At 41.1% G+C, this 26,138-nt stretch overlaps 1 protein-coding gene across 1 annotated transcript; it reads left to right on the forward strand.

The window, feature by feature from the left end:
* The first annotated feature begins 773 nt into the window (after positions 1–773).
* LOC113139342 (reticulocyte binding protein 2 homolog b-like) lies at positions 774–20,227 on the forward strand. Its single transcript, XM_026322484.2, has 9 exons — positions 774–812; positions 911–1,001; positions 1,537–1,604; positions 2,333–2,386; positions 2,526–3,149; positions 3,245–3,283; positions 3,701–4,053; positions 16,493–17,333; positions 17,440–20,227. The coding sequence occupies exons 2-9, from the start codon at positions 949–951 to the stop codon at positions 19,530–19,532; spliced, it is 4,125 nt and encodes a 1,374-aa protein (XP_026178269.1). The 5' UTR covers positions 774–812; positions 911–948; the 3' UTR covers positions 19,533–20,227.
* Positions 20,228–26,138: the final 5,911 nt, after the last annotated feature.

Genomic DNA, 26,138 nt, shown 5'->3' on the forward strand with positions numbered 1-26,138 from the left:
TGAAGATCCAGATTTCCAGAGGAAACAGAGAACCTGGGTGGACTCACGAGTCCATGGCAGAACAGAGTTTAAAAAGTTAGAAAAAACGAAAATCAGTATCCAGAGACAGTGAAGTGATATCTCCTGTTCTGGATTAGGGCTGAAGACTGGACACTGCACCAGGAGTGAGCCAGATCTCTAAGGGGTTTTCTCCTGTTTAATCACAACTGGAAGGTCCTGAATGGATCTAGAGCCTGAGAGTATTTGGCCTGAGTACAGTGTGTGAACATATTGCACAATGTCATGTAGATAGAAACAGTAAACGGCTCCTTTGTCAATCATTAAACCTGCAGATTCATTGGTTTGTTGGAAACTGAGCATCAGGCCAAAGGTGAGAAACAAAGAGAAACTAAATCTGACACACACACACACATGCACACACACACACACATAAACCAGTTCTGGGTAAACACACCTGTACAGGTAAAGGGTCAACATAGGCTCCATGAAAATGGTTGTCATTAACATGAATGAGCTGTGCAGAGAGTTTCTTATTTAATCCATCATGGACCAGTAAAACTACTGACCCCTACTGGTGTTGCTGGTCGACCAGTTAGTTTTTAACTCATATTGAACCAGTGATGGTTGAACAGTTGGTTTCCTGCCGTTCAGTTGATTAAATGTGACGACTTTAAGATCACAGGTCCTGGGTTACAGGTTAAACATTGACTGATGTCGCCGTGTCGTCACCTGCACAATGCCCCGCCCACTGGGCAGAGAGCAGGTGAGTTATCGTCACTGTGTGACAGACGCAGCAGCAGCTACTGCAAATGGTGAGTGAAAATACTTCTGCTGTACTAAAACCCTGAGAGATGAAGACTGCTACACTTTGATAGCTCTTTAACATCTGGTTGGTGAACATCTGTCCCAGGTGTGTGCCAGCTGTTCAGGCCTGAAGTGGATGAATGCATGAGCTCTGTTACTGCTCCAAAAGTCCACGACACCAGCACCAGTCACCTCAGGTAAGTTCTGCTGTTCAACAATTCAGAGAAACAGGTGAGAGCAGGACTTTTATGACTGATTTTAAACCTGTGAAAGAGAAAATCCACTAAAGGACAAATGAATGCACCTTCAGACAGTATAGGGTTTGGATTAACAGACACATCTTTGGTCCTGACTCTAAAGTCCAAGGTCCAAGAATAAACTCTGGATTTACTGCAGTTGTAAAGATAAAGACAATAAAGTAGATAAAGTAGTAATAAAGTAGTTTTTCAGACTTACAGAGACGACACTGAACCATTTGTGTTTCCACTTGTTCATTATATGATCAGCATGTTCTGCCTGGACAGAATCACTGTGGATTTTATCTGCAGGGGTCAAGGTCAAAGGTCAGACATTAGTCAACCTGAGGGAAATGTCAGTGTGACTGCAGCTTCTCAGAGTCTCTGGAGATAAATGACTGCAGGAGGTTTTTAAATCCAAAGCTTCCAGCCCCCTGCACGTTTAGACTATAAGATAACATCATCTTAATTCCGTCACTGTGTTTTTAACCAACAGTCAGAGGCTCCTGCAGCTGAAGGACTTTCTCCTGGGTCTCCAGACTGACAGCATGGCAGCAGCATCAGGTGAGTCCATTCAGGCTTTATCTCACAGATGTGCAAAACCAGATGTGCAGGTTATTTGTTAGAGGCTCTGCTAAATGATCATGATTGTTTTGATGCAGTTATCCCCAAACAATTAAAGCCAATGTCAGAAAAGGTCAAAGGAAGTTGCTGTAAGTGGATTTTGTATAACAGGAGTGAACATCTTTGGCAGCACAAACAAACCATGGTACACCGTGGTACACCAGCCCTTGGAAAATGGTACACCATGGTTTGTTAGGTCAGTGGAAGGTAGAAAAACTCAACTTTTTATTCCTGACAGTCACATCTCTGAGCCTAAAAACATCACAGACAGTACAGACCAATGACAGGGGTGGGGTGTGCGCTCAGTCAGTAGTTTATGGTTATTGATGCTTCCACCTGTGTGACACTGGGTATAACAGGTTTCATAGCTGAAACACACATTCATGTCTGTACAACATGATTCTGACTCATAATCTCAGTGTGTTCAGGTCTTTGTATCAAACAGCTGCAGGTTTCAACAGATTCAAGTGACATCATGTAAACTGACCAACAAAATGTCCAAACCTCATTTTGATTAAATCAGAGAAAAAAACATCATCTTTAAAACGGCTCCAACAAATACTGTAAAACAGCTTCTAACTGGATTTATTTCATTTGATGTTCTGTTGTTCACAACATTAATAAAAGCCACATGAGTTGGTTTAATTATATTTTCTTCATCCTTACAGATCATCAGTTTCCTCTGAGACACAGCAGCAGCTTCGGATTTCTGCCACCTTCAAGTGAGTTTTGTAAAACAGTGTTTCATTATATATAGAGTTTAAAAACTTTAATTAATTCCTCTAGTTCTGAATTAGAAAGTAAATGGGTCTTTTCAAAGGTTCAGCTTTGCTTTGTTTCCACTAATTACTGTCATTCCAGTGTCAGAGCTGAGGCTGGTTCTACTGGGGAACAGCTGGTCTGAAAGGAGCTCAGTGGGGAACCTCATACTGGGACAGACTCAGACCAACCCTGAGGAAGAACCAGACACCTGTCAGAGAGTCAGAGGACAGGTGGAGGAGAAAGAAGTAGTTCTCATCAACACCCCAGATCTGCTGCATCCTCACATCTCCCAACACAAACTGACACAACATGTAGGAAACTGTGTGAGACTCTCTGATCCTGGACCTCATGTGTTCCTGCTGGTTCTACAGCCTGAAGACTTCACTGAGGAACACAGAGTGAAACTCTGCAGAATCCTTGAACTCTTCAGTGATCGATCATTTGATCAGTCATTGGTTCTGATATCAACACCCAGAGAGGAGAGTTCAGGGTCCATGGAACAGTACAGGCAGCATCCACCATTAAAAGACCTGATCAGAAAGTGCAGATACAGACACTTGGAGCTGAAGAACCTTGAGCTTCCAGAGCTGTTAAAACAACTGGGTCAGATTGTGAAGGAGAACAGTGGAGAACATCTGAGCTATGATGTGTTTAAGGACACAACAATAACTTCACCTGATGATCCTCCAGCTCCAACACCAAAGGAAACTGTCATGGTTGAAGGTAAAGATGTTGGTAAAGTGACATGTGATTTAGTTCATTATCAATAATCACAGTGTGGTGATATTTGTGTATTGATATTTGTTATTGATTCACAGCATTGACACCCAGGATGAAAATTGGTGCTGGAGACCAGTGTAAGTAAACATTGGGCTGAGTCAAGGTTAAGGTCTGCATACTGAACTGGGTAATGTGGTTATAGAGGTAGGAGATGAGGAGAGTCAGATGATATTCAAAGGTAATAACAGCACAGCTACAAAAACTGATTTACATCCCAACAGATCAAACTTGATGACAGCCAGCAGTCCTGTGTCATCAAGATCTATAGACAGACCAAAGAAGAAAAGGTTGTGTGAAAGTTGAAATTTAACACTGTAGAGTGAAACAAACAGACTGATCACTGCTATTAGTTCTACTCAACACAAAATGTGGAATGCTGTAATTAAATGAGGCCAATGGACTGTGAATGATAGGAATACACTTATTGAAAATACCAGTAAAGTAGAAATTTGGTCATGTTATGTTTATCTTTATTATCTTTATTTATTTTGCAGCACATCATCTGAGGATTGTGTTGTTTGGAAGTGAGGACAAGAAAACAGCCCTTGGAAACTTCATCATCCAGAAAAAAGAGTTTTCTGTCCCAAAATTCTTTTCATGGAAACAGTCTCAGGTCGCCTGTAGACAGTGGAGAGGAAAACCAGTAACTGTGGTGAAAACTCCAGATGTTTTCAGTCTGACTGTAGAAGCAGTGAGAGCAGAGATGAAGAGATGTGTGACTCTTTGTTCACCTGGTCCAAATGTTCTGCTGCTGTTGGTGAAACCTTCTGATTTCACTGAGGAGAACAGAAACTCACTGAAGTTCATCCTGAGTCTGTTTGGTCCAGATGCTTTGAAACACTCACTGGTCGTCATGATGCAAAATGAAGAGGGACAGAGTTCCTCAGTGAAAAACCTCATCCAGGACTGCAAACAAAGGCTGCACAGAGTCAATCTGGACAAAAAGCATTTTTCAGACAGTGACCTACAAGAGTTAATGCAAAAAATAGAAAATATAGTGAGAGACAACAGAGGACGGTGTCTAACTTTAACTGAAGACATTGATCCCATGACAGGGATGAACTGGTCCAAACCCCCTCTGAACCTGGTTCTGTTTGGGAGAAGAGGAGCAGGGAAGACCTCAGCAGCCAAAACCATCTTAGGTCAGACAGAGCTTCATCCAGTGTCCAGCTCCTCAGAGTGTGTTAAAAAGCAGGCAGAGGTGTGTGGACGTTGGGTTTCCCTGGTGGAGCTGCCTGCCTTGGATGGAAAACCTCAGGAGGCAGTGATGGAGGAATCACTCAGGTGTATCTCCCTCTGTGATCCTGAGGGCGTCCATGCCTTCATCCTGGTCCTACCTGTGGGTCCCCTCACTGATGAAGACAAGGGAGAGTTAAAGACCATCCAGAACACGTTCAGCTCTCGAGTCAATGACTTCACCATGATCCTGTTCACTGTGGAGTCAGATCCTACAGCTCCAGTTGTTGTTAACTTTGACAGAGAGAACAGAGACACCCAGGAGCTCTGTCAGAGCTGTGGAGGAAGATCTGTTGTTCTCAACATCAGGGACAAGCAGCAGGTCTCTGAGCTGTTGGACACTGTGGACACAATGAGACTGAACAAGGACAAACCAGGCTGCTATACAGTGGGAACATTCATGCAGGCCCAAATTGATAAAGTCATACAGCAGGAGAAATATATCAACAAGCTGCAGAGTAAAGAAGAGAAGCAGAGTCCAGACTGTCTCAGGATTGTTCTGATAGGGAAGACTGGCTGTGGAAAGAGCTCTTCAGGAAACACTATTCTAGGAAGGAAGGAGTTTAGAGCCAAATCCAGTCAAACATCAGTCACCAAATATTGTCAGAAAGCAAAGAGTGAAGTGAACGGTCGTCCTGTGGTTGTGGTCGATACTCCTGGTCTGTTTGACACAGGTTTGTCCCATGAAGAAGTTAATGAGGAGATGGTGAAATGCATCAGTCTTCTGGCTCCAGGTCCACATGTCTTCCTGCTGGTGTTACAGATCGGCCGACTCACACCAGAGGAGAAGGAGACGCTAAAACTCATCAAGGAAGGTTTTGGGAAGAATTCAGAAAAATTCACCATCATTCTTTTAACTGGAGGAGATGAACTGGAACATGACAAACTGTCCATTAAAGAATATATAGAAACAGAATGTGATGCTTCCTTTAAGAAACTGATCAGAGACTGTGGAGGAAGATACCATGTGTTTAATAACTATGATCAACAAAACCAGACACAAGTCAGTGAACTGATCAACAAGATCGACACCATGGTGAAGGAAAATGGAGGCAGCTGCTACACCAACGAGATGCTGCAAGAGGCTGAAGCAGCGATAAAGAAAGAAATGGAGAGAATCCTGAAGGAGAAGGAAGAAGAGATGAGGAGAGAGAGGGAGGAACTAGAGAGAAAACATGAGGAAGAAATGGAAGAAATGAAAAGAAGAATGGAAGAACAGAGGGAGGAAACTGAAAAGGAGAGAAAACAGAGAGAAAAACAACTTAAAGAAAAGGAGGAAAACATCAAGAAGGAACATGAGGAGAGAAAGAAAGAAAAGGAAAAGAGAGAAGAAGAAGACAGGAAGAGGAAACAGCAGGAAGAAATTCAGCGACAGGAGTGGAAACAGAAAATTGAAGCTTTGACAAAAAAGATCAAATCAGAATCAGAGGAAAAAGAAACTATTGACAGAAAACTGGAGCAGAACAGAGAAGAGATGAGAAAAGAACGAGAGAACTGGGAGAAGAAACAAAAAGAGTGGTGGGACAGACGAAACCAAGAAGAAGAACAGAGACGACAGGAGGAACGAGAAAGACTTAAAAAGCTCCAGGAAGAATATGAGGAGGAAAGAGAGAAATATGAAAAGAAAAGAAAAGAAGATCGAGTCAGAAGAGAACAAGAGGAGAAAGAGAGAAAAGAGTTGGAGAAGAATCATCAGAAAAAAATGGAGAATTTAAAGACGACGTATGAGGAGGAGGCCCGACAGAAAGCTGAAGAGTTCAATGGATTCAAAGAGAAAATGACAAATGAATTAGCAGCTCAGAGGGAAGAACATGAGAAACTAGTGAAAGAGCAGTGTGACATCTTGACAGCACTTTCAGTCCAGAATAAAAAACAAATGATGTTTTTAGATGAAACAACAAAGAAAGAATATCTGAAAAGAATCATCACGTTACTGGATAAACAGGAAAAGCAAATGAAGGCTGTGAAAAATGAGGAAGAAAAGAAGAAGCTCCAGGAAACACATCAAAAAGAAATAAGTGACTTGATGCAACAATTTGTGACTGAAGAGTCATGGTCGCGTTGGTTTATGACATTCTTTGGTTACTGAATGTTGGACAGTTTCACATGTGTTTCTTCAGTCCTACACAGGAGTTCCTAATAAAGCGACCAGGTCTGATGCAGGGGTTCCTAATAATAATAAAATGTGTTTTTTATTTTTTTTAGGAGTGTTTGCATTTTTGTTCATGTATTTGTGTATTTCCCTCAAAAATGATTCTCTGTAATATGAGAAAGAAATTGATGTTTGTAATATAGATTAAATATTTAAAAAGCATTCATTCTGTTTACAACAAATTTTAAATATGAAACAAACAAATAACTCAATAAATCAGTGATTAAAATGACATTTTAGACATTTATGTTTCTCATGTTTGTTTTGTTCCACATTAAATGAGAAGAGATGCCTTCCAACGTATAACCCTAACACATAAGTCAGATGTATCTGGTGTCTTTGTTTCTCCTGGTGTTAATGCTGAAGTCAGTGAGAGCTCAGTTCGGTTTCTACCTGCACAGGAGACTCGTCTGAAACAACTTTCAGCTGCTCATTTCCTGGATCTTAAAATACTGATGTTACTGAGGACACTCACCAATATCTTACATTTCTTCACCAGAAAATAAACTGAAGACTCCCTCACACCAACAAATACAATAATTCAAACAACTGCAAAACATACTGTACAGTTAAAGCAGAGTTAATGTCTAGAAAACACTTAAAATACACTGTGGTTATACACTCCCCTTCAAAAGTATTGGAACAGTGAGGCCTATTCCTTTATTTTTGCTGTCGATAAACATTTGGGTTTGACATCAAAAGTTGAATATGAGACAAGAGATCAACACTTCAGCTTCTATTTCCAGGTGTTTACATCTGGATCTGATACACAACTTAGAACATTGCATTTGTAATAGAACACCACATTTTTAGGTGAGTAAAGTATTGGAAGATGAGACTGACAGGTGTGTTTTGTTGCCCAGGTGTGTCCTATTTCTGACTATGACTATTGACTATTCAAACAGTAAATAATGCTGAATGTCTACGCTTAGTTTCAGAAATTCTGGGACAAGGTTTTATTGACTGATGAGACAAAGATGAAACTTTACCAAAGTGATGGAAAGGCTAAAGTTTGGAGAAAGAAAGGTAATACACAGGTAAATGTACAAGCTCATCTGTGAAACACAGTGGAGGGAATGTCCTGGCTTCTTCGGGGACGAGCTCATTAATCTTCATTAATGATGTAAAACATGATGGCAGCAGCAAAATGAACTCAGACGTCTACAGAAACATTTTGTCTGCCAATTTAAAGAAAGATGGAACCAAAGTGATTGGAGATCCTTCATCATGCAGCAACATAATGACCCAAAACACACTGTCAAAACAATAAAGGAGTTGATCAGGGGCAAGAAGTGGAAGGTTGTAGACTGGCCAAATCAGTCTCCAGACTTAAACTCCACAGAGCAGCGTTTTACCTGCTAAAGAGGAGACTGAAGGGAGTAAACCCCCAAAACCAACAACTGAAAGAGGCTGTGGTAAAAGCATCACAAAAGAAGAATGTAGACGTTTGGTGATGTCAGTGGGTCACAGGCTTGATGCAGTTATTGCAAAGGATTTAGCATTAAGGATTTATAAAGGATTAAGGATTTGCAACTAAATATTAAGTCTTATTCACGCCAATCTATTTTAAGTCCATCTGTTCCAATACTTCTGCTCACCTAAACATTTGGTTTTCTGTTACAAATAGTGATGGGACGTGCTGTGCAGATGCTTCAAAGCGTGTGTCGAGAAATCCAGGAAGCGTTTAGTGAAGTGTGTATCGAGGCTTGTATTGTTCACTGTGAGTGACGTCATCGATGTGTTTAAAGCCTCGCTGACGTAGCAGTTCATGAATCGGTTCAAATTTTGGCACAATGTATTGACAGATATAAAGCCCATGGAATCTCCACAAAGCCGGAGAACTCATTTCAAACACTGTTGAACAAATACTGTTTTTAAATAAAAATGAATGAAGTGTCTCTCTACATCAGTTGCACAAGCACCTTCACTGCCCTTGTATGTTCACAAGCACATTCAGTGCCACAGTCTGAAAACATAATTGTCCCTGTCAGTACAATATGACTTTTTCAAATGCTGATGTGAAGGAGGAGGTTGTCTTTGGTGTGTGTACTACTACCACACAACATCGATTAGACTGTATCAGCCAGGAAACTCTAATGCAAACTATTTACAAACAATCACAAGCACGTTAATAAGGAGAGACAAAAACACGTGGTTAGAATGGGTTATCATCTTGTGCTCGCAAGAGAAAAATGCATAGTTAAATGAAAATGTATTTATTTGTTGTTCCTGGCTGTTCATTATTCCCGTGTTCAAACTGTGGCAGACAGCTTTGAGAGTATCACACAGATAAAATGACTACGAACACATCTGCCTGTCTTACAGTCTTTGACCAGCAGGGGGGTTTGTGTGTGCATGAAGCCTCGAGAAATGAAGCATTTTGTGAACCAATTGCCTTCAAGGCTTCATGAAGCTTCATGTTGCCATCAGTAGTTACAAATAATGCAAACTTCTAAATAGTGTATCAGATCCAGATGTAAACACCTGGAAATAAAAGCTGATGTTGATCTCTTGTCTCATATTCATCTTTTGATGACAAAATAAGACAGAATTAGCACACAAACTATCTCTGATCCTTTCAATTGTCCTGTAAAGCAAACAGCCAACCTGTTTCCTGTTTCAGAGTAAACACGAGGCTGTGAGGAGCCAGAGGACGTTAGCCGGGCAGCATTAGCGCTAACTATGCAGCTAACGTGGCTAACGTCAACACGTCCATGTTATAAGGAAACTGAAATAAAATATATAGAAACTGAAATAAAATATATAGAAACTCACCGCTGTCACTGAGAACAGACTCCTGTTGTTACAGTCGACACCAGAGCAGCTTCTGGGCTCAGCTCGTCTCCTCTGGGTTCATCCTCTCGGTGCCGGAGCCAGGGTCCAGTAATGGCGGACAGCGGAGTTTGGGCAGAGCCAGAGGAGGGACTCGCCTCCAGTCTACGTAGACAAGAGCAGGAAGTGGAAAACCGCTCGTTTCACGACTTGTCTCCAAAAAAACAGCAAAAAGTCAATAAAGGAGGCGGCGCATCTCTGCCCCCACAGGTGTGCTGGAGAAACACGGCCCGGACATCCAGCAGACTCCTCTGGCGGCGGGAAGTCCTGACCTTCACTGCGGCAGCATCCGAAGCAGACTACTGAAACATTCCCAGACAGTAAAAACACCTTTCTAACCTGTAAATGTCCATAAAGTATCCGTATCAAACTCAGCGGCCATACTCGCTCAGGAGCTGCTGCTAACACGCCGAGCTAATGTTAGCTAGCAGCAGCTCGCCCTGTCCGTTAGGGGGAATTCCCGCCAGAAAAGAGCTCGTGCTGCTCCTAAAATCTCTCTCAGTCCAACAAATGTCCATAAACGTGTTGACGTGAACACTTCATCAACCCCATCATTTTTCCTCAATACAAGACTCCAGTACTTTGTGTGATTTTGACACAGTTTGTACACAACATTACACATTTGGAAACATCAGTACAAGTCAACTACTGCAATATATTATGGAAAATACTACATAAATGTCAATAGCTTGGACTTCAGAAGGAGACACATAAAATAAAAACTAGTCCCACACTCCTTGTGTCTGTCTGCGTTTGGTCTTTCTCACTTTCTCCTGCCATGTTCAGTAGATCTGGACTCTCTGTCTGGTTCTGGACTTTCTGTTTGTTCAGATTAGCTGTCTGTCTGTTAAAGTCTCTGACTTTGCCTCCTGCTCGTCTTTGCCTGGTCTTTCTCAGTATGTTTGCCTGGACTACAGTCAGTCCTGTTCACTGTTACTAAAGTCCAAACCACTGAGTCTGCCTGTTTCTGCATTTATGGCCCAGACACATAATGAGACAAGAGTCCAAACTCATAGGATCCAGACCCACTGAGTGACAGAGACTCTTTGTGGTGGTTTTGTGTCTCTTTTTAGTTGTTTGACCTTCCAGCAGAAACATTAAAAGTCACTTCATACAGATGTTTTAAGGCTCCTACTGGTCCTTTAAACACCAGAGAAGAAGAAGTAGTTCAGGAGTAAAGTTGACGATGACAACAAAACAAGAGATTGTGCAGTTTGTAGTCGGATCAGACACTGAGTCTGTTTTTAGCGCATTAACAGAAACTCTGTCCTGTTGATCTTTAGTATCAACAGGCTCCTGCAAACAAACTGCCACAGCTGGTGAGTAAACTCGACCAAAACCAGTTAAAGAACAAAATCAGTGAATGATTAAATCCAGTAGTTCCCACAGTGAGCTATGGGGTACAGAGCCAAAGGCACTAGCTTGATCTAAGAAACACAGTCAAGTCTCTGTTTTCTGTCTTTGCTGACTGAACTTGGTGTCAGAATAAACTTGTGATCTCCAGGTATCCAGAAAAACCTGTGACTCCAGCTTTCTGTACTGAGGTGATGATAAACCTATGACTCTCCAGATAACTTGACAAAGTTTAAAACACACTAAAGAAAAAAACAATTGTTCAAAAAAAGTAACATATAGAAACATAAAGCCTTTTGCATTACAGTGGCATGATCTTTAAAGTAATTTTAAGTAAAGTGTGAAATGAGATTTAAAATGAATTAGTATGACGTGTGAATGACACAAATGGAAACAGTGCCCAAAGCTACCTTGCTTTGTTTTTCCAGACTTATTTAAAAATGTCAGAATACATTTCCATACTTGTCTACACATTCCACACCTGTCCTGCAGAAAATTTGCTAAAGCTTATACACATTTGTCTTATGTGATACACACTGAGTCTGGCTGGACTTGTTTTCCTGAGTCCTGCACTGTGAAGAATCCAGACTTTAAACATCCATCACATGCGTGAGGTGGATCTGCAGCTACAAGCAAAACCCCTGCTGGTAAAAAGTAAGTAAGGAGGTTTTACTCTGAGTAAATTTGAAACACAAGCTACTTTTTACTTAAATAGAATTTACCTGAAAGTCATCAGTAATTGACATAACAAAGAAACAACTGGTTGGACTCATTAAGGTTGAGGAGCGTCCTGTGGAATGCAGTGGGACTGGCCAGTCTGCTTCCAAACATGTCCAAGTTATTTCTACTTGGCTAGTTTTTAAATGAGAACATGTCCGTGGATTTCCTGTTTGGTGATGATCAAATAAATAAATAAAGCTTATAATTAAGGCTTAGGTGACCCAGAACCTTCCTTTAGTTATGCTGCTATAGGCCTAGACTGCCTGAGGACTTCCCATCATGCACTGAGCTCCTCTGTCCTCTCCATACATTCATATGCCAACTTATATACAACAAAATGACGAACATTGACGTCTGGTAGCCAGTGAACGTGAACAGACTGTAACTGTTGCTCCTGTGGAATATTTAGTTTTTATTGTTTGTGTTTTATTACATGGACCCAGGACAGAAAGTTCATATACCAAATAAAGGTCTGTGCTGTTCTCAGACGCTGCATCGAGACATTTTGAGAACAAACAAAAACAGAGAAATGTAAAGTGACAAAATGACTTAAAGGTTCCAGAGTATTATTCATAACATATTCAAGATTTTTGTTGAAGATTGTTGCTTCAGTCTCTGTCTTGATTTAAAACTAAAACAATGTCTTGTGTGAACAATCAAATGGCTGTTGACAGAAAATGCCACAGTGCACAAACTCTGTGCTGTGTAGACAGAAGAGGCTGAAGGTGCTGGGACCTTCACAGTGAACCAACAAAGAGACTGGTGGCTCCTAGAAGAGCAGAGAAAGTGGATTTTAGTGATGTTTCAGGCAGACGTGTGTCACAGCTGTGTTCAGTCGTCTAATCAGCCGTTCAGCCTGTTTCTACAGAGGAAAGTGCTCGATGTGCTGATTGGGAGCAGACTGTGGACTCTGAGGGTCCAGGTGTTTCAGAGCTGCTGATCCACTTTGTGGATCTTTGTGCTGCTGCTCAACTTTTTGCTCACTGTGCAGTTTTATAGGCTCATTTCAAACACTCAGTCATTCACAGTAACAAAAATCACAACATGAAATTTGTCATGGACAGAAAAACTGTTTTACAGTTGGTGCTTCCAGTCTGGTTGGTGAGTCTTTACACAGGGATCTGCTGGAGCCTATCCCAGCTCTCTCTGGGTGAAAGGCAGGGGTACACCCTGGACAGGTCCCCAGTCCATCACAGGGCCACGTAGAGACAAACAACCTCACACACTCACACTCACTCCTATGGGCAATTTAGAGTCACCAATCAACCTGACATACATGTTTTTGGACTGTGGGAGGAAACCAGAGGACCTGGAGAAAACCCACACAAGCACAGGGAGAACATGCAGACTCCACACAGAAAGGCCCCTGATGGGTTTCAAGCCAGGAACCTTCTTGCTGTGAGGCAACAGTGCTAACCACTAAAGCACCGTGCTGCACTGAATTTGAGCAGTTTGTTCTAAATCCTGTTTCTGTGATTTATCATAGATTTTCTGTTTTATTATATATTTAATTGTATTTTTATTGTATCATATATTGTATATACGTGTGTAAATACAGTAATGCTGCTGTTGTATTCTTGAATTTTCTCATTATGGGACTAACAAAGTGTCATCTTATACTTAATCTGCACATCAGGGGAGTCTAACAATGAAAGTCAGTGAACATGATCAAATATGTTGAGTTTCAAACACTAAAGTGTGTGTGAGACTCTTCATTGTATAGAATAAATATATAAAGCTCCTGCAGCACATTTGAAACAGGCTCTTGACTGAATGAATGAAAATCATTTTTCCATTAATAAATAACTTGTGTTGGTTTTTCCCACACATTTTGAAGCATGTGAACGCACCCTGCATTCTTTCACTTTCACCTGTCCCAGGCTGACACAGGTGTTGTCTCTGTTTGTCTCACTTGTCTTTACTTGTTGCGTTAACTTCAGTAAAACCAACAGAAACGATCTGAAGTTAAAGAAGCAGGAACGACTGAAAATTGATTATTGATTGTGTTTGGTCCTCATCGACCCCTGGTCATCAGGTGAGTGAGTGTCAGGTGAAACAGGTTGTTATGAATCAACACCTGACACCGACTGAGACACAGCGACACTTCAATGTTCAGGACTTTGATAAAGCAGGAAACTGAAGATTCACTGTTTGTAGCTTGAAGCTGTTTCAGTCTGTCGTTAAACTGAATAATCAACTTTTCTTTGTACGTTTTTATTTTAAACATGCAGGTTCTCACCTGGTTTAGCCAACTGGACCCTAACTGGACTGTGACTGTGTCCTGATGAGTTTCTTCTTGTTCTTATTGGGGTGATGATGCTCAGATGATCCAGGACAGTTGCTGAGATCAGAGGACACGGTGCAGAAGCACAGACACAGGTCAGGACTCACTGGTTTCCACAGACCATCACACCTATTGATGAATGAATTCTGTGGTGAGTCAATAAGAGGCTTCACTGTAAAAGAAGCTGAGTTGCTCTGATTCTTCCCTCCAGGTGAATCAGTGTTTCCAGCAGAGAGACATCATGGCAGCTGCAGCACCAGGTGAGTCCACTGAGACTCATCACAGACGAGACATTAATTATTCAGGTTCCTCATGTTGGGTCTTTGAGTCCTGCTGGTTGGCACCTTCACTGTGTTTCATGGTTCAGTCAATCATCTTCCTCTGTCTCTGGAACAGCTCTGAACAATGTTTTTAGACTTTTGTTTACAACATAATGAAGAAACAGACGTCACATCGAGTCAACGGCTGATCTGCTGTTCAATAAATAATATTTAAGACATTGACAAAAAGAATTTGAAATGAAAAGTTATGACACAAAAATGATCATCATTTAATAAGAGAGTTAAGTTTTGTAAGTTTAAATTATTTTTCAATGTTCAAACTTTATTGATCCAAGAGCAAAACTGTTTGCTTTCACAGTTGCTGTCAAAGAATAAACTAAATTATGAGTAAATTTTAAAGCAAAATTAAAACCTATTATTGATGAAAAACTGAAAACTTATCCACAATCATTGAAATGTAATTAATGACTGATTTGTCATGTTTCCTCCACAGTCACAGGTGATGTGCGACCACTGAAGCGCAGAAACAGCGTTCGTCGCCTGCCACCTCACAGTGAGTCAAAATGAACTGGGTCATAAAACATTGTGATGTGTTAAGATCTGAATTACCAGCAATTTATTGATTTAATTACCTGCTAACAACAAAGATAAAGGGCAGAAGGAGAAAATTACAATGATTCTGGATCATTTTAACCTGGGACATTGTGTTAACTTTGGACTGTTCAAGAGATTTGAAGAAACAAGGACTTCCACAGAATGATCTTTACTGGGACCATAAAACTGCAAGAGACACATTTATGGGAAATATGTCTGATTGAAATGAACTGGAATTATTGATAATAAAACTAATCACCTAATATTTAAATTACATTTTATAAGTTGAAGATTTTCAACATCAGTTCAATTTTAATCTAGTCATTCTCTCCATGTCCACATTAGAAAGATGGTTGTAAATCAATTTCAGTTTGTTGTTTTGGATTAAATCAACACTGAGTGTTTTCATTCCAGTGTCAGAGCTGAGGCTGGTTCTACTGGGGAACAGCTGGTCTGACAGGAGCTCAGTGGGGAACCTCATACTGGGACAGACTCAGTCCAACCCTGAGGAAGAACCAGACACCTGTCAGAGAGTCAGAGGACAGGTGAAGGAGAAAGAAGTAGTTCTCATCAACACCCCAGATCTGCTGCATCCTCACATCTCCCAACACAAACTGACACAACATGTAGGAAACTGTGTGAGACTCTCTGATCCTGGACCTCATGTGTTCCTGCTGGTTCTACAGCCTGAAGACTTCACTGAGGAACTCAGACTGAGACTCTGCAGAGTCCTGGAACTCTTCAGTGATCGATCATTTAATCATTCATTGATTCTGATATCAACACCCAGAGAGGAGAGTTCAGGGTCCATGGAAAAGTACAGGCAGCATCCACCATTAAAAGACCTGATCAGAATGTGCAGATACAGAAAATTGGAGCTGAAGAATCTTGAACTGCCAGAGCTGTTAACACGACTGGGTCAGATTGTGAAGAAGAACAGTGGAGAACATCTGAGCTGTGATGTGTTTAAGGACCCAGCAGAAACTTCACCATCTGATCGTCAAAGTGTGAAACAACCAGAAACACAGACTTCTATCATAGATGCTGTTAAAGCTGCTGGTAAGTGTAGAAACAAATCTGACAAGGTGATGAAGAGACAAGGTAACCAAAGCTTCACTGGTTCAATTACAACATTAACATGGAGATGGTGATGTGATCTTTTCACAGGGCTCCGTGCACTTTCACTACTCAGTCCACAAACAATGATGTCTGGGATTAAACCTCCATCTCCCAGTAAGTAAACTCATCACTGCAGCTTCAAATGCAGCTTTAAGTGTGAGCCCTGGGTGACCCTTGACCTTTGAACCAAATGTTGACCCTATGAATTGCAGGACAGATCCTGAGGCCACAGGTGACTGCAGAGATCTCCTCATGGGAGTGAAGTGCAGAGATTTGAGCCTCTGATGTTTGTCCATGTGTGATCACTGAAACATCCAGATCCTTTGGATCATTTCATCTTTCTCTCTGTTGTGTTATAGCTCCTCCACTCAGGATTGTGCTGTTGGGGAAAAGTGACGACAAGAAGACAAAACTTGGCAACTTCATGATCAGGGACCAAGTTTTTCATCACCAAATACTTTCAGCAACCAGACAGAGGGTGGCTTCCTGTGGAGAGTGGGGAGGAAAACCAGTAACTGTGGTGAAAGCTCCAGATGTTTTCAGTCTGACTGAGGAGAACCAGAGAACAGAAGTGAAGAGATGTGTGACTCTTTGTTCACCTGGTCCAAATGTTCTGCTGCTGTTGGTGAAACCTTCTGATTTCACTGAGGAGAACAGAAACTCACTGAAGTTCATCCTGAGTCTGTTTGGTCCAGATGCTTTGAAACACTCATTGGTCGTCAGCTCACATGAGGAAACTGGACCGAGTTTCAGTGAACTCCTTAGAGACTGTGGAGGACGACACTACAGGATGTCTGAAGAGAACCGGAACTCCTTAATGAGGAAGATGGAGAACATGGTGCATGAAAACAGAGGAGCCTTCATCACATTCACTGAACAGACCATAAGACCAAAGTCTGGTTTAAACCTGGTTCTGTTTGGGAGGAGAGGAGCAGGGAAGACCTCAGCAGCCAAAACCATCTTAGGTCAGACAGAGCTTCATCCAGTGTCCAACTCCTCAGAGTGTGTTAAAAAGCAGGCAGAGGTGTGTGGACGTTGGGTTTCCCTGGTGGAGCTGCCTGCCTTGGATGGAAAACCTCAGGAGGCAGTGATGGAGGAATCACTCAGGTGTATCTCCCTCTGTGATCCTGAGGGCGTCCATGCCTTCATCCTGGTCCTACCTGCGGGTCCCCTCACTGATGAAGACAAGGGAGAGTTAAAGTCCATCCAGAACACGTTCAGCTCTCGAGTCAATGACTTCACCATGATCCTGTTCACTGTGGAGTCAGATCCTACAGCTCCAGCTGTTGTTAACTTTGTCAGAGGGAACAGAGACATCCAGGAGCTCTGTCAGAGCTGTGGAGGAAGATCTGTTGTTCTCAACATCAGGGACAAGCAGCAGGTCTCTGAGCTGTTGGACACTGTGGACACAATGAGACTGAACAAGGACAAACCAGGCTGCTATACAGTGGGAACATTCATGCAGGCCCAAATTGATAAAGTCATACAGCAGGAGAAATATATCAACAAGCTGCAGAGTAAACTTGAGAAGCTACAAAGGAAGAGCAAGGTCACAGGTGAGTACCTAAACAAGTCTATGGATATTCTGTGTATTGAATCATGTCCTGATTATAGCTGGAGCACAGTAATATGGGTGTAATTCTGGTTGTTCTGATGTTGCAGGTGAAGAAGAGAAGCAGAGTCCAGACTGTCTCAGGATTGTTCTGATAGGGAAGACTGGAACTGGAAAGAGCTCTTCAGGAAACACTATTCTAGGAAGGGAAGAGTTTAGAGCTGCAGCTTTCCAAACATCAGTCACCAAATATTGTCATAAAGCAAAGAGTCAAGTGAACGGTCGTCCTGTGGTTGTGGTCGATACTCCTGGTCTGTTTGACACAGGTTTGTCCCATGAAGAAGTTAATGAGGAGATGGTGAAATGCATCAGCCTTCTGGCTCCAGGTCCACATGTCTTCCTGCTGGTGTTACAGATCGGCCGACTCACACCAGAGGAGAAGGAGACGTTAAAACTCATCAAGGAAGGTTTTGGGAAGAATTCAGGAAAATTCACCATCATTCTGTTCACCAGAGGAGACGACCTGGAACATGACAAACTGTCCATTGAAGAATATATAGAAACAGGATGTGATGATTCCTTTAAGAAACTGATCAGAGACTGTGGAGGAAGATACCATGTGTTTAATAACTATGATCAACAAAACCAGACACAAGTCAGTGAACTGATCAACAAGATCGACACCATGGTGAAGGAAAATGGAGGCAGCTGCTACACCAACGAGATGCTGCAAGAGGCTGAAGCAGCGATAAAGAAAGAAATGGAGAGAATCCTGAAGGAGAAGGAAGAAGAGATGAGGAGAGAGAGGGAGGAACTAGAGAGAAAACATGAGGAAGAAATGGAAGAAATGAAAAGAAGAATGGAAGAACAGAGGGAGGAAACTGAAAAGGAGAGAAAACTGAGAGAAAAACAGCTTAAAGAAAAGGAGGAAAACATCAAGAAGGAACATGAGGAGAGAAAGAAAGAAAAGGAAAAGAGAGAAGAAGAAGACAGGAAGAGGAAACTGCAGGAAGAAATTCAGCGACAGGAGTGGGAACAGAAACTTGAACATTTGAAAGAAAAAATGAAATCAGAATCAGAATCAAAGGAAACTATTGACAGAAAACTGGAGGAAACTAAAGAACAGATGAGAAAACAACAAATGGCCTGGGAGAGGGAAAGAAAGGAATTGTGGGACACGTGGAAACACGAAGATGAACAGAAACAAGAGACATCCAGGAAGCTCCAGGAAAAATATAATGAGGAAAAAGAAAAATCAGAAAAGAAAAGAGAAGAAGAAGAAGGAAAGAAAAGGGAAGAGGAAGAGAAGGAGCGGAGAGAGTTAGAGGAGAAATATAAAAAACAAATGGAGGAAATGGAGAAAAGATACAAAGACGAGGCCAGAAAACAAGCTGAAGAGTTTAATGAATTCAGAGAAAAAATGGAAAATGATTTTGCAGCTTTGATTGAAAAACACCTGGAGGAAGTGAAGAACCTGAGAGAACATCATGAGAACGAAATAAAGGAGAAGCAGGTGGAGTATCAGAGGTTAACAGATCTGTCAGCACACAAAGAAAAAAATCTGAAGCAAGAAATGGACGAACTGCAGGACAAACACAAAGGAGAGATGTCTGACCTCGTAGTTCTGCTTCTGACCCAGAAGAAGAAAAACAGGGAGAAAATAAGGAAAATGCAGGAAAAACAGAAAAAAGAGATGGAGGACCTTAGAAAAGAGATTTCTGCTGAGAACAAAAGAAAAGAGAAAGAAGAAATGAATAAATTAGATGAAAAACACAAACAAGAAAACAAAGAAATAAATGCTGAGCTTTCAACCAAAGACAAAGGTGATCAGTGGATAAGAAGGAAGAAGCTGTCAATGAAACAGTTCCAAGGGAAGAATGAACTGAAACTGAAACTTTTGGCTGAACATCAACAAAATCAGAAAGAACAAGAGACAAAATTACAGAAACAACATGAACAACAACTGAGTGAACTCAAGCAGAAACTTTTGGCAGAAAACAAAAGAAATGAAAGAGAAAAACTTGATCAGTTGCAGAAGAAACATGAAAAACAGATGAATAAACTGAAACAGAAACATGAGAACAAAGACCCAGATGCTGCCAGAGAACATCTGGATAAGCTGGAGAAGAAACATGAAAAAGAGATGAATGAACTGAGGGAGAAACTTCTGATCACAGAAGAATCGTCCTGTTCCATCTCATGAGCAAACCCCAGTTGTCATTTGAACTGACACTGAGCAGCCTCGGCTAAAACCAGCCAACGTCACCGACACAGAAAAGACTAAGTCCAGTTTATTACAACAAGACAAGCAGGAAATTCAGCCTGTGAGATCAGCTTCATCCAGACTTTGTATTCAAAAAGTCATTTGATCATTAATTCATTTGTCTGTTAGATCGTAGTTATTCCTCAGTTAATGAATATGTGTTGTAGAATCTGCTGAGACTCAGGATGGTTTTGGTTCCTGTGTTGAACAGGGACCAGTCCTTCGTTTTGGCTCCACCCCCTGATGTGTCCTGACTAAATGTGCCAGTTTAAATCTGGATGTTGCTGCTCAGGTTGGAGTTTTATCAGAGTCAGACTCTCACGGTGCCAGGTTTTGTGTTTTGTGTCGATATTTGAACTAAAATATCCAAACAGGTCCTTGGTTGATGCAGCAAAGTGGATGATTCTGCAGGTCACAGGTACTGACCATCATCAGGGATAGAACATTTGAATGAGCTGAAGACATTTGAGATACTTGTCATAGTATTTTTCCTAGATTATACTATAATATTATTACTTCATCACGTTCATCAGACAGTTATTGTTACCACTTATGTTACATATTCAGTTTCACATACAAAACAAATGATCAGTGTGTAAATATGATACAACTAGAAATTAAATGCTGCCTATCCAGATGCACGACTTAGCGGTTCTGCGTATACGCAGACCCAAAATCCTGATGCTGCTTTCTTTAATCCCAATATCAACATGTTGAATCAATTTGTGGTAAGTGCACCTGCCTGACCGACACATAATGGCTGCTCTATGGTTAGTTAACATTTTGTTTTACCATGTTTGATAATATTTCATGATTGTGTTTAATAAAAATGGGACTACATTATTATTAGACTGCTAGTTGGTCTTTATGAGCACAAGTTGAATAAACAGAGTAAATATAATAGCAACAACATGCACAGAAGATGGATGATTTTCCTATTTGGGTTTACTAGTCACATGTTTTAATGATATGTGTTTTATTAATCTGTCAGTTGTAAAGAGATAAAAAATATAGATACTGGAGGACAAGTGCTAGTTAATGAAAGTACCTACATTACTGTTGACACATACTGTTGAACTGTTGCTACAGAGACAGACCAGGTGTGTTTGGCTGCTAGTTACTAATGTTATTGTCTGGGTAATAAACTTACCTTTTCCTAACCAGGTCACAGGACAGCTCAACAGTTTCCAGACCTACCATCATGGTGAGCACCTGGGGCTGGAACATGTGTTTGAATGTGTCACAGAAGACTTTCAAAATGTATCAGGCTGACTATGACTCCTTGTGTCTAAGAGGATTAAATCAATAAGTCTGACAGGCTGTTATTACCAATACTTTGGAAACTATATGTTTAAAACTTATGTTTTACAAATTCATGGATGACATAAAGTTGAATGAACAAGATGGGCTGTCTCACAAACTAAGTACAAATACATCAAATAATATACTGTATCTTACCTGCATATATACATGATTAATCTGCAATTGGTTCATTCAGAAAGTTTTCAGGCTGTAATGTTCTTTATTTACACCAAAATAAGAAAAAACATAAATACACAAGAAAAATATACATGTTGTAAAAGTTTTCTTCATAACAAGTTATTCTGCATCCTGCTATGTTGTAACGTAGTTATTTATTTAAGCAAACCAACTAACGTTTGTCACCAAGTAAACCAGACAGAATTAGCACACAAACTATCTCTGATCCTTTCAATTGTCCTGTAAAGCAAACAGCCAACCTGTTTCCTGTTTCAGAGTAAACACGAGGCTGTGAGGAGCCAGAGGACGTTAGCCGGGCAGCATTAGCGCTAACTATGCAGCTAACGTGGCTAACGTCAACACGTCCATGTTATAAGGAAACTGAAATAAAATATATAGAAACCTCGACACCTGATAGGTCACCGTAAACGTCTCTAATTGGCTGACACGACTGACTGACAGCCGTCCAGCCCAGTCACAACACAGGACAATGGCGAATGGTACGTTCAGGAACCGTGTTAGCGTAGGAGATTTCATTCACTTCATCAACCCCATCATTTTTCCTCAATACAAGACTCCAGTACTTTGTTTGATGTTGACACAGTTTGTACACAACTTTACACATTTGGAAACATCAATACAAGTCGACTACTGCAATATATTATGGAAAATACTACATAAATGTCAATAACTTGGACTTCAGAATAAAAACTAGTCACACAGTCCTCTGTCTGAGTTTGGTCTTTCTTACTGTCTCCTGCCATGTTCAGTAGATCTGGACTCTCTATCTGGTTCTGGACTTTCTGTTTGTTCAGATTAGCTGTCTGTCTGTTAAAGTCCCTGACTTTGCCTCCTGCTCGTCTTTGCCTGGTCCATGTTTACCTGGACTATAGTCAGTCCTGTTCACTGTTACTAAAGTCCAAACCACTGAGTCTGCCTGTTTCTGCATTTATGGCCCAGACACATAATGAGACAAGAGTCCAAACTCATAGGATCCAGACCCACTGAGTGACAGAGACTCTTTGTGGTGGTTTTGAGTCTCTTTTTAGTTGTTTGACCTTCCAGCAGAAACATTAAAAGTCACTTCATACAGATGTTTTAAGGCTCCTACTGGTCCCTATTGGGCCCTGGGCCTGTTTGCTGGGGGGGGTCTGCCTGTACAAACCAGAACAGGTCAGTCTGTTGTGTCTTATATTATAATGTTGGTAGAACAAAAACTACAAACAGCTCAGTGCTGTCTGATTGTTGACTGATGTCATAGCATCTTTAGAACAATATTTACTGTATATTTAAAATATAGTTAGAATAATTTTAATCAACTACTTTAACTAAATACTTTCCATATGCAAAACTACACCCTTGAATTAAAGTAATAGTATCAAAGTATTGCTGCTTGATAAAATAACTGCATATAACCTGTAAAGTCAGAAATGATCCATTTCAACATTTGTTGATTTGTATCACTTCCTGTTGTCATTTCTCACTAATTAGTATGTTCACCATGTTGTAGTGTGCATGTCAGCTGCAGCCTGTCCTTTCAAAATTAAATAAAAACACTTCATGCAGCAGGAATATTCATCCAGAAACATCAGGTATAACAGTAAAACACTGACCAGTTTACTGCACCATGAGTACTTTTACTTTGATACTTTAGGTACATTTAGCTGATAATACCTAAGACACTTTATTTAAGTAGGATTTGAATGCAGGACTTCTACCTGTAGTGAAGTATTTTTACACTGTACTAATACTGTTACTGCAGTAAATGATGTGAATCTGCAATGAGAACTAGTGACACATGATGGCAGCAACGCAACAGCAGGAAGTGAGTCCTGTTAAACACCAGAGAAGAAGAACTGCAGGTGACAACAAAACAAGGGATGAATTGAAAAAGTCGGATTGGAGCCAGAAGTGACAGAGGGCGGGTAAACTAAACTGTACTGTGAACGTGTCTATTATGGGTGATGGTACAGATGGAGAATCAATGGGAAAAACATTAGTGTGCATATCCCAGAGAACGCAGCCAAACTCAGAGGAGTCATTCAGGATGTACTGATGAATGTAGCTATGGATGAGACTGTACAAGAAGTAAAAGAAGGGAAAGTAGTGAAAGCTACAAGACTCCAAACGTGAAGAAATGGAATAAAGAGTGACAGCCCATCAGTTGTTTTGGAGTTCAGGGATGTATTGCCAAAACGAGTTACTGTAGGTTTCCTGAACTACGAGGTTAGAGAGTATATCCCAGCACCGCTGCTTTAGGTCAAAGAATTTGAAGATGTGTGGAAAAGACACTAAAGTAAAGTGTTGTTAAACTCTGGCCTGTTGATCTTTAGTATCGATGCCACAGTCAAACTATCACACCTGGGGAGGAAACTGGACCTAAACCAGACCAAGAACCAAATCCTGAATGATTGAAGTAGAAGCTACTGTGTATGACAGTCGGCCATATAATTGATAGTATAAGGGCAGGAGGTGATACCAGTTCCTGCAGATGGAAACACGTCCTCCAGTCAGTGCAGGGTCCAGATCTGATCCTCAGGCCCTCAGTGGTTTTTCTGTACCTGAGCTGGAAACTGCAGGTTTGTTGCATTAACATGTTCCTGTCACTACAACATGTTCACAGTCACATCAGTGAGTTTCCAGGTCACACTGCTCTCAGTCACTGACCATACAGAACCTACTGGGTCTTCAGTCTGGACTGGTTTCACTGGCCTGGTATTAGTACCACTATGGTGGGACCTAATGTGGATGTTCAGGTTCACTGCAGCACTTTAACCCTGAGGGTTTGTGTTTGTGAACAAACAGGCAGTTTCCCATTTGGCTGCAGATCAAGTCCCCCCACCCCCCAGTCCGTGCACAGCCTCAGGTCCTCAGACAGGAACTTGAAGGCAGAATAACAGGGACTGAGCTGTTCCCCAGTCTGAGAGTCTTCAGCTCAGCTATTTCCTGTCAGATTTCTAGATCAGACCAACAGACCAAGTCCCTCTTCTTCCTGTATAATGTTATTCAGTCCAACATGTTGTCCCCTTTTCAAACTGAACCAAACAGCTACACATCTGCTTAAATCTAACAAACTATATTCTTGATAGATTCCAAAGAACCAGTCTCACATTGATGTTCCTCATATATTCTATAAGTCCAGACAACATGTTTACACATCCTCAATAGATCATTTATTATTTATTAGATAACTGCAGCATTTTCTCTGTTCATACATGATCTGATATCCAGGCCTAATGGTCTATGAATCCACACAGACCAGGAAGCTTTGCTGGGCTCAGTTTATGGATCAACCCATTACTGGCTGCTCAGGTCAAAGCAGCTGTGGGAACAGTCTGACTGTAGGTCTATGAGGTTCAGTTTAATCCATTTAGAACTAGAACTCAGCACAAACAGACAGTTACCATCAAACTCAGAGACGAGCAAGGAGCTGATGTTTTAATGTGAGCAGGGAGACTGCAGAAAGGCTGCACTATATAGTGACTGAGGGATCAGGGACTAGGGTGGACACCTCTGACTTCCTGTTCTCGTCTCTTGAAGATGCTCCAAAGTGTCCGACTTAAACGCAGCTGTTTTTCCTGTTCAGGTAAATGTTCTAACACTTTCCTTTATCTCTCACTGCTCCCAAAGTTCACTACACTTTCTAATCTGATCTTTGCCAGGTGGAACTCCTGGAGTCGTGAGACCACATTGACTCTTCCTCTGGAATATTTCCTGCACGTCATAATGAGTTTTATGGATTCTGCTTCTTCAAAACACACCAATCCAGTTTGACTATTCCACATCTTTGCCTCATCAAGGCTGCCTGTTGGACAAACATCTTTAAATACTGGATGATGCAAAGACAAAGACAATGACACACCTTTGACTAAAGAACTTTGATTAAAGCCTCAGACAAAGACACAATATAAGATCCATTACAGCCTGAAGCAACCATGGATGAAGCAGGTTGTCAGAACATATGAGAAGACCACAAACCTGCAGTTTATGCACAACCAGACTTGACTGGATGTGGAGGCTTCATCCCATGAGAATAAACAGGATCTTATCCACAATTACCACAAGAGGCTGAAACTGTCCTTAATGCTAAAGGGCCAATCCACAGTACTGAGACCTGAGGGTCTGCAAACGTTGGAACAGGACAATGTGGGAGATTTGTGTCATCACTAGGATTTAAAAAGGCCAAAATAATAACTGTGATGATAAATGGATCCATCTGACCACTGTCCTTAAATAAGACAAAGGCTTTACATACGATCAGTGACATCACTGTTGTCATTTATGTGTATTGGGCTTTAACTTCATTTATCTATAATGTCATTATTGATACAGAGTGAACCTTCTGGTCCTGTTGTTATTAGTCATAATGTTAATGCAGGTTGGTGACACCAACAGTCATGGGACATTTGACATATGAGGCTGATCATATGGGAATGAATGGATGTCCACATTTTCTGTCTCTGCAGGGGAAGAGGAGGAGAAGAAGAAACGTGAAGAACAACATCAATGTAAGTGAAAGTGAACAGAGTCAGAAATAATCTCATCTCCATCAACATGTAGAATCACAGTGTTTTGTAGTTGGTCCACACATTGTTTTTCATTGAATCATCTTGAAGCTCAGTTGTGAATTAATAAGTTTTGACTTTTACTGAATCTGTGAAATCTGACAGATTCCCTTAAATCCCCCTTAAAAAGCTGAGTCCTCCTTATTGGTTGTTGATGCAGTTTTATTATATTATATTCAACATGGATTAAATCTACATGTGTGTTTTTAATACACTGTTTTTTTTCCAGTTGTCTGCCTCCGCAGTCTGTTTGTCCATCTGACATCAATGCACCTGTTTGACGGTAAGTAACTGGGAAGGTGAGCCACTGTCCCAGTATAAACTGGAATAGACCCTGAACAGGACAAGTGATCTAGAGAATCAGTAGATGATGTTTGCTGACTGAAGCCTAATTCCATCCAGTTCCCACTAAGGTGTTTTTGACGTGACCTCTGTTCAGCTTCTGTCTGTCAGCTCCTGACGAGCTCAGACAACAGTGGAATGAAAATGTTCTTCAGCAGGC

Source organism: Mastacembelus armatus, chromosome 9, assembly GCF_900324485.2.
Source record: "Mastacembelus armatus chromosome 9, fMasArm1.2, whole genome shotgun sequence".
In the NCBI taxonomy this organism is placed as follows: domain Eukaryota; kingdom Metazoa; phylum Chordata; class Actinopteri; order Synbranchiformes; family Mastacembelidae; genus Mastacembelus; species Mastacembelus armatus.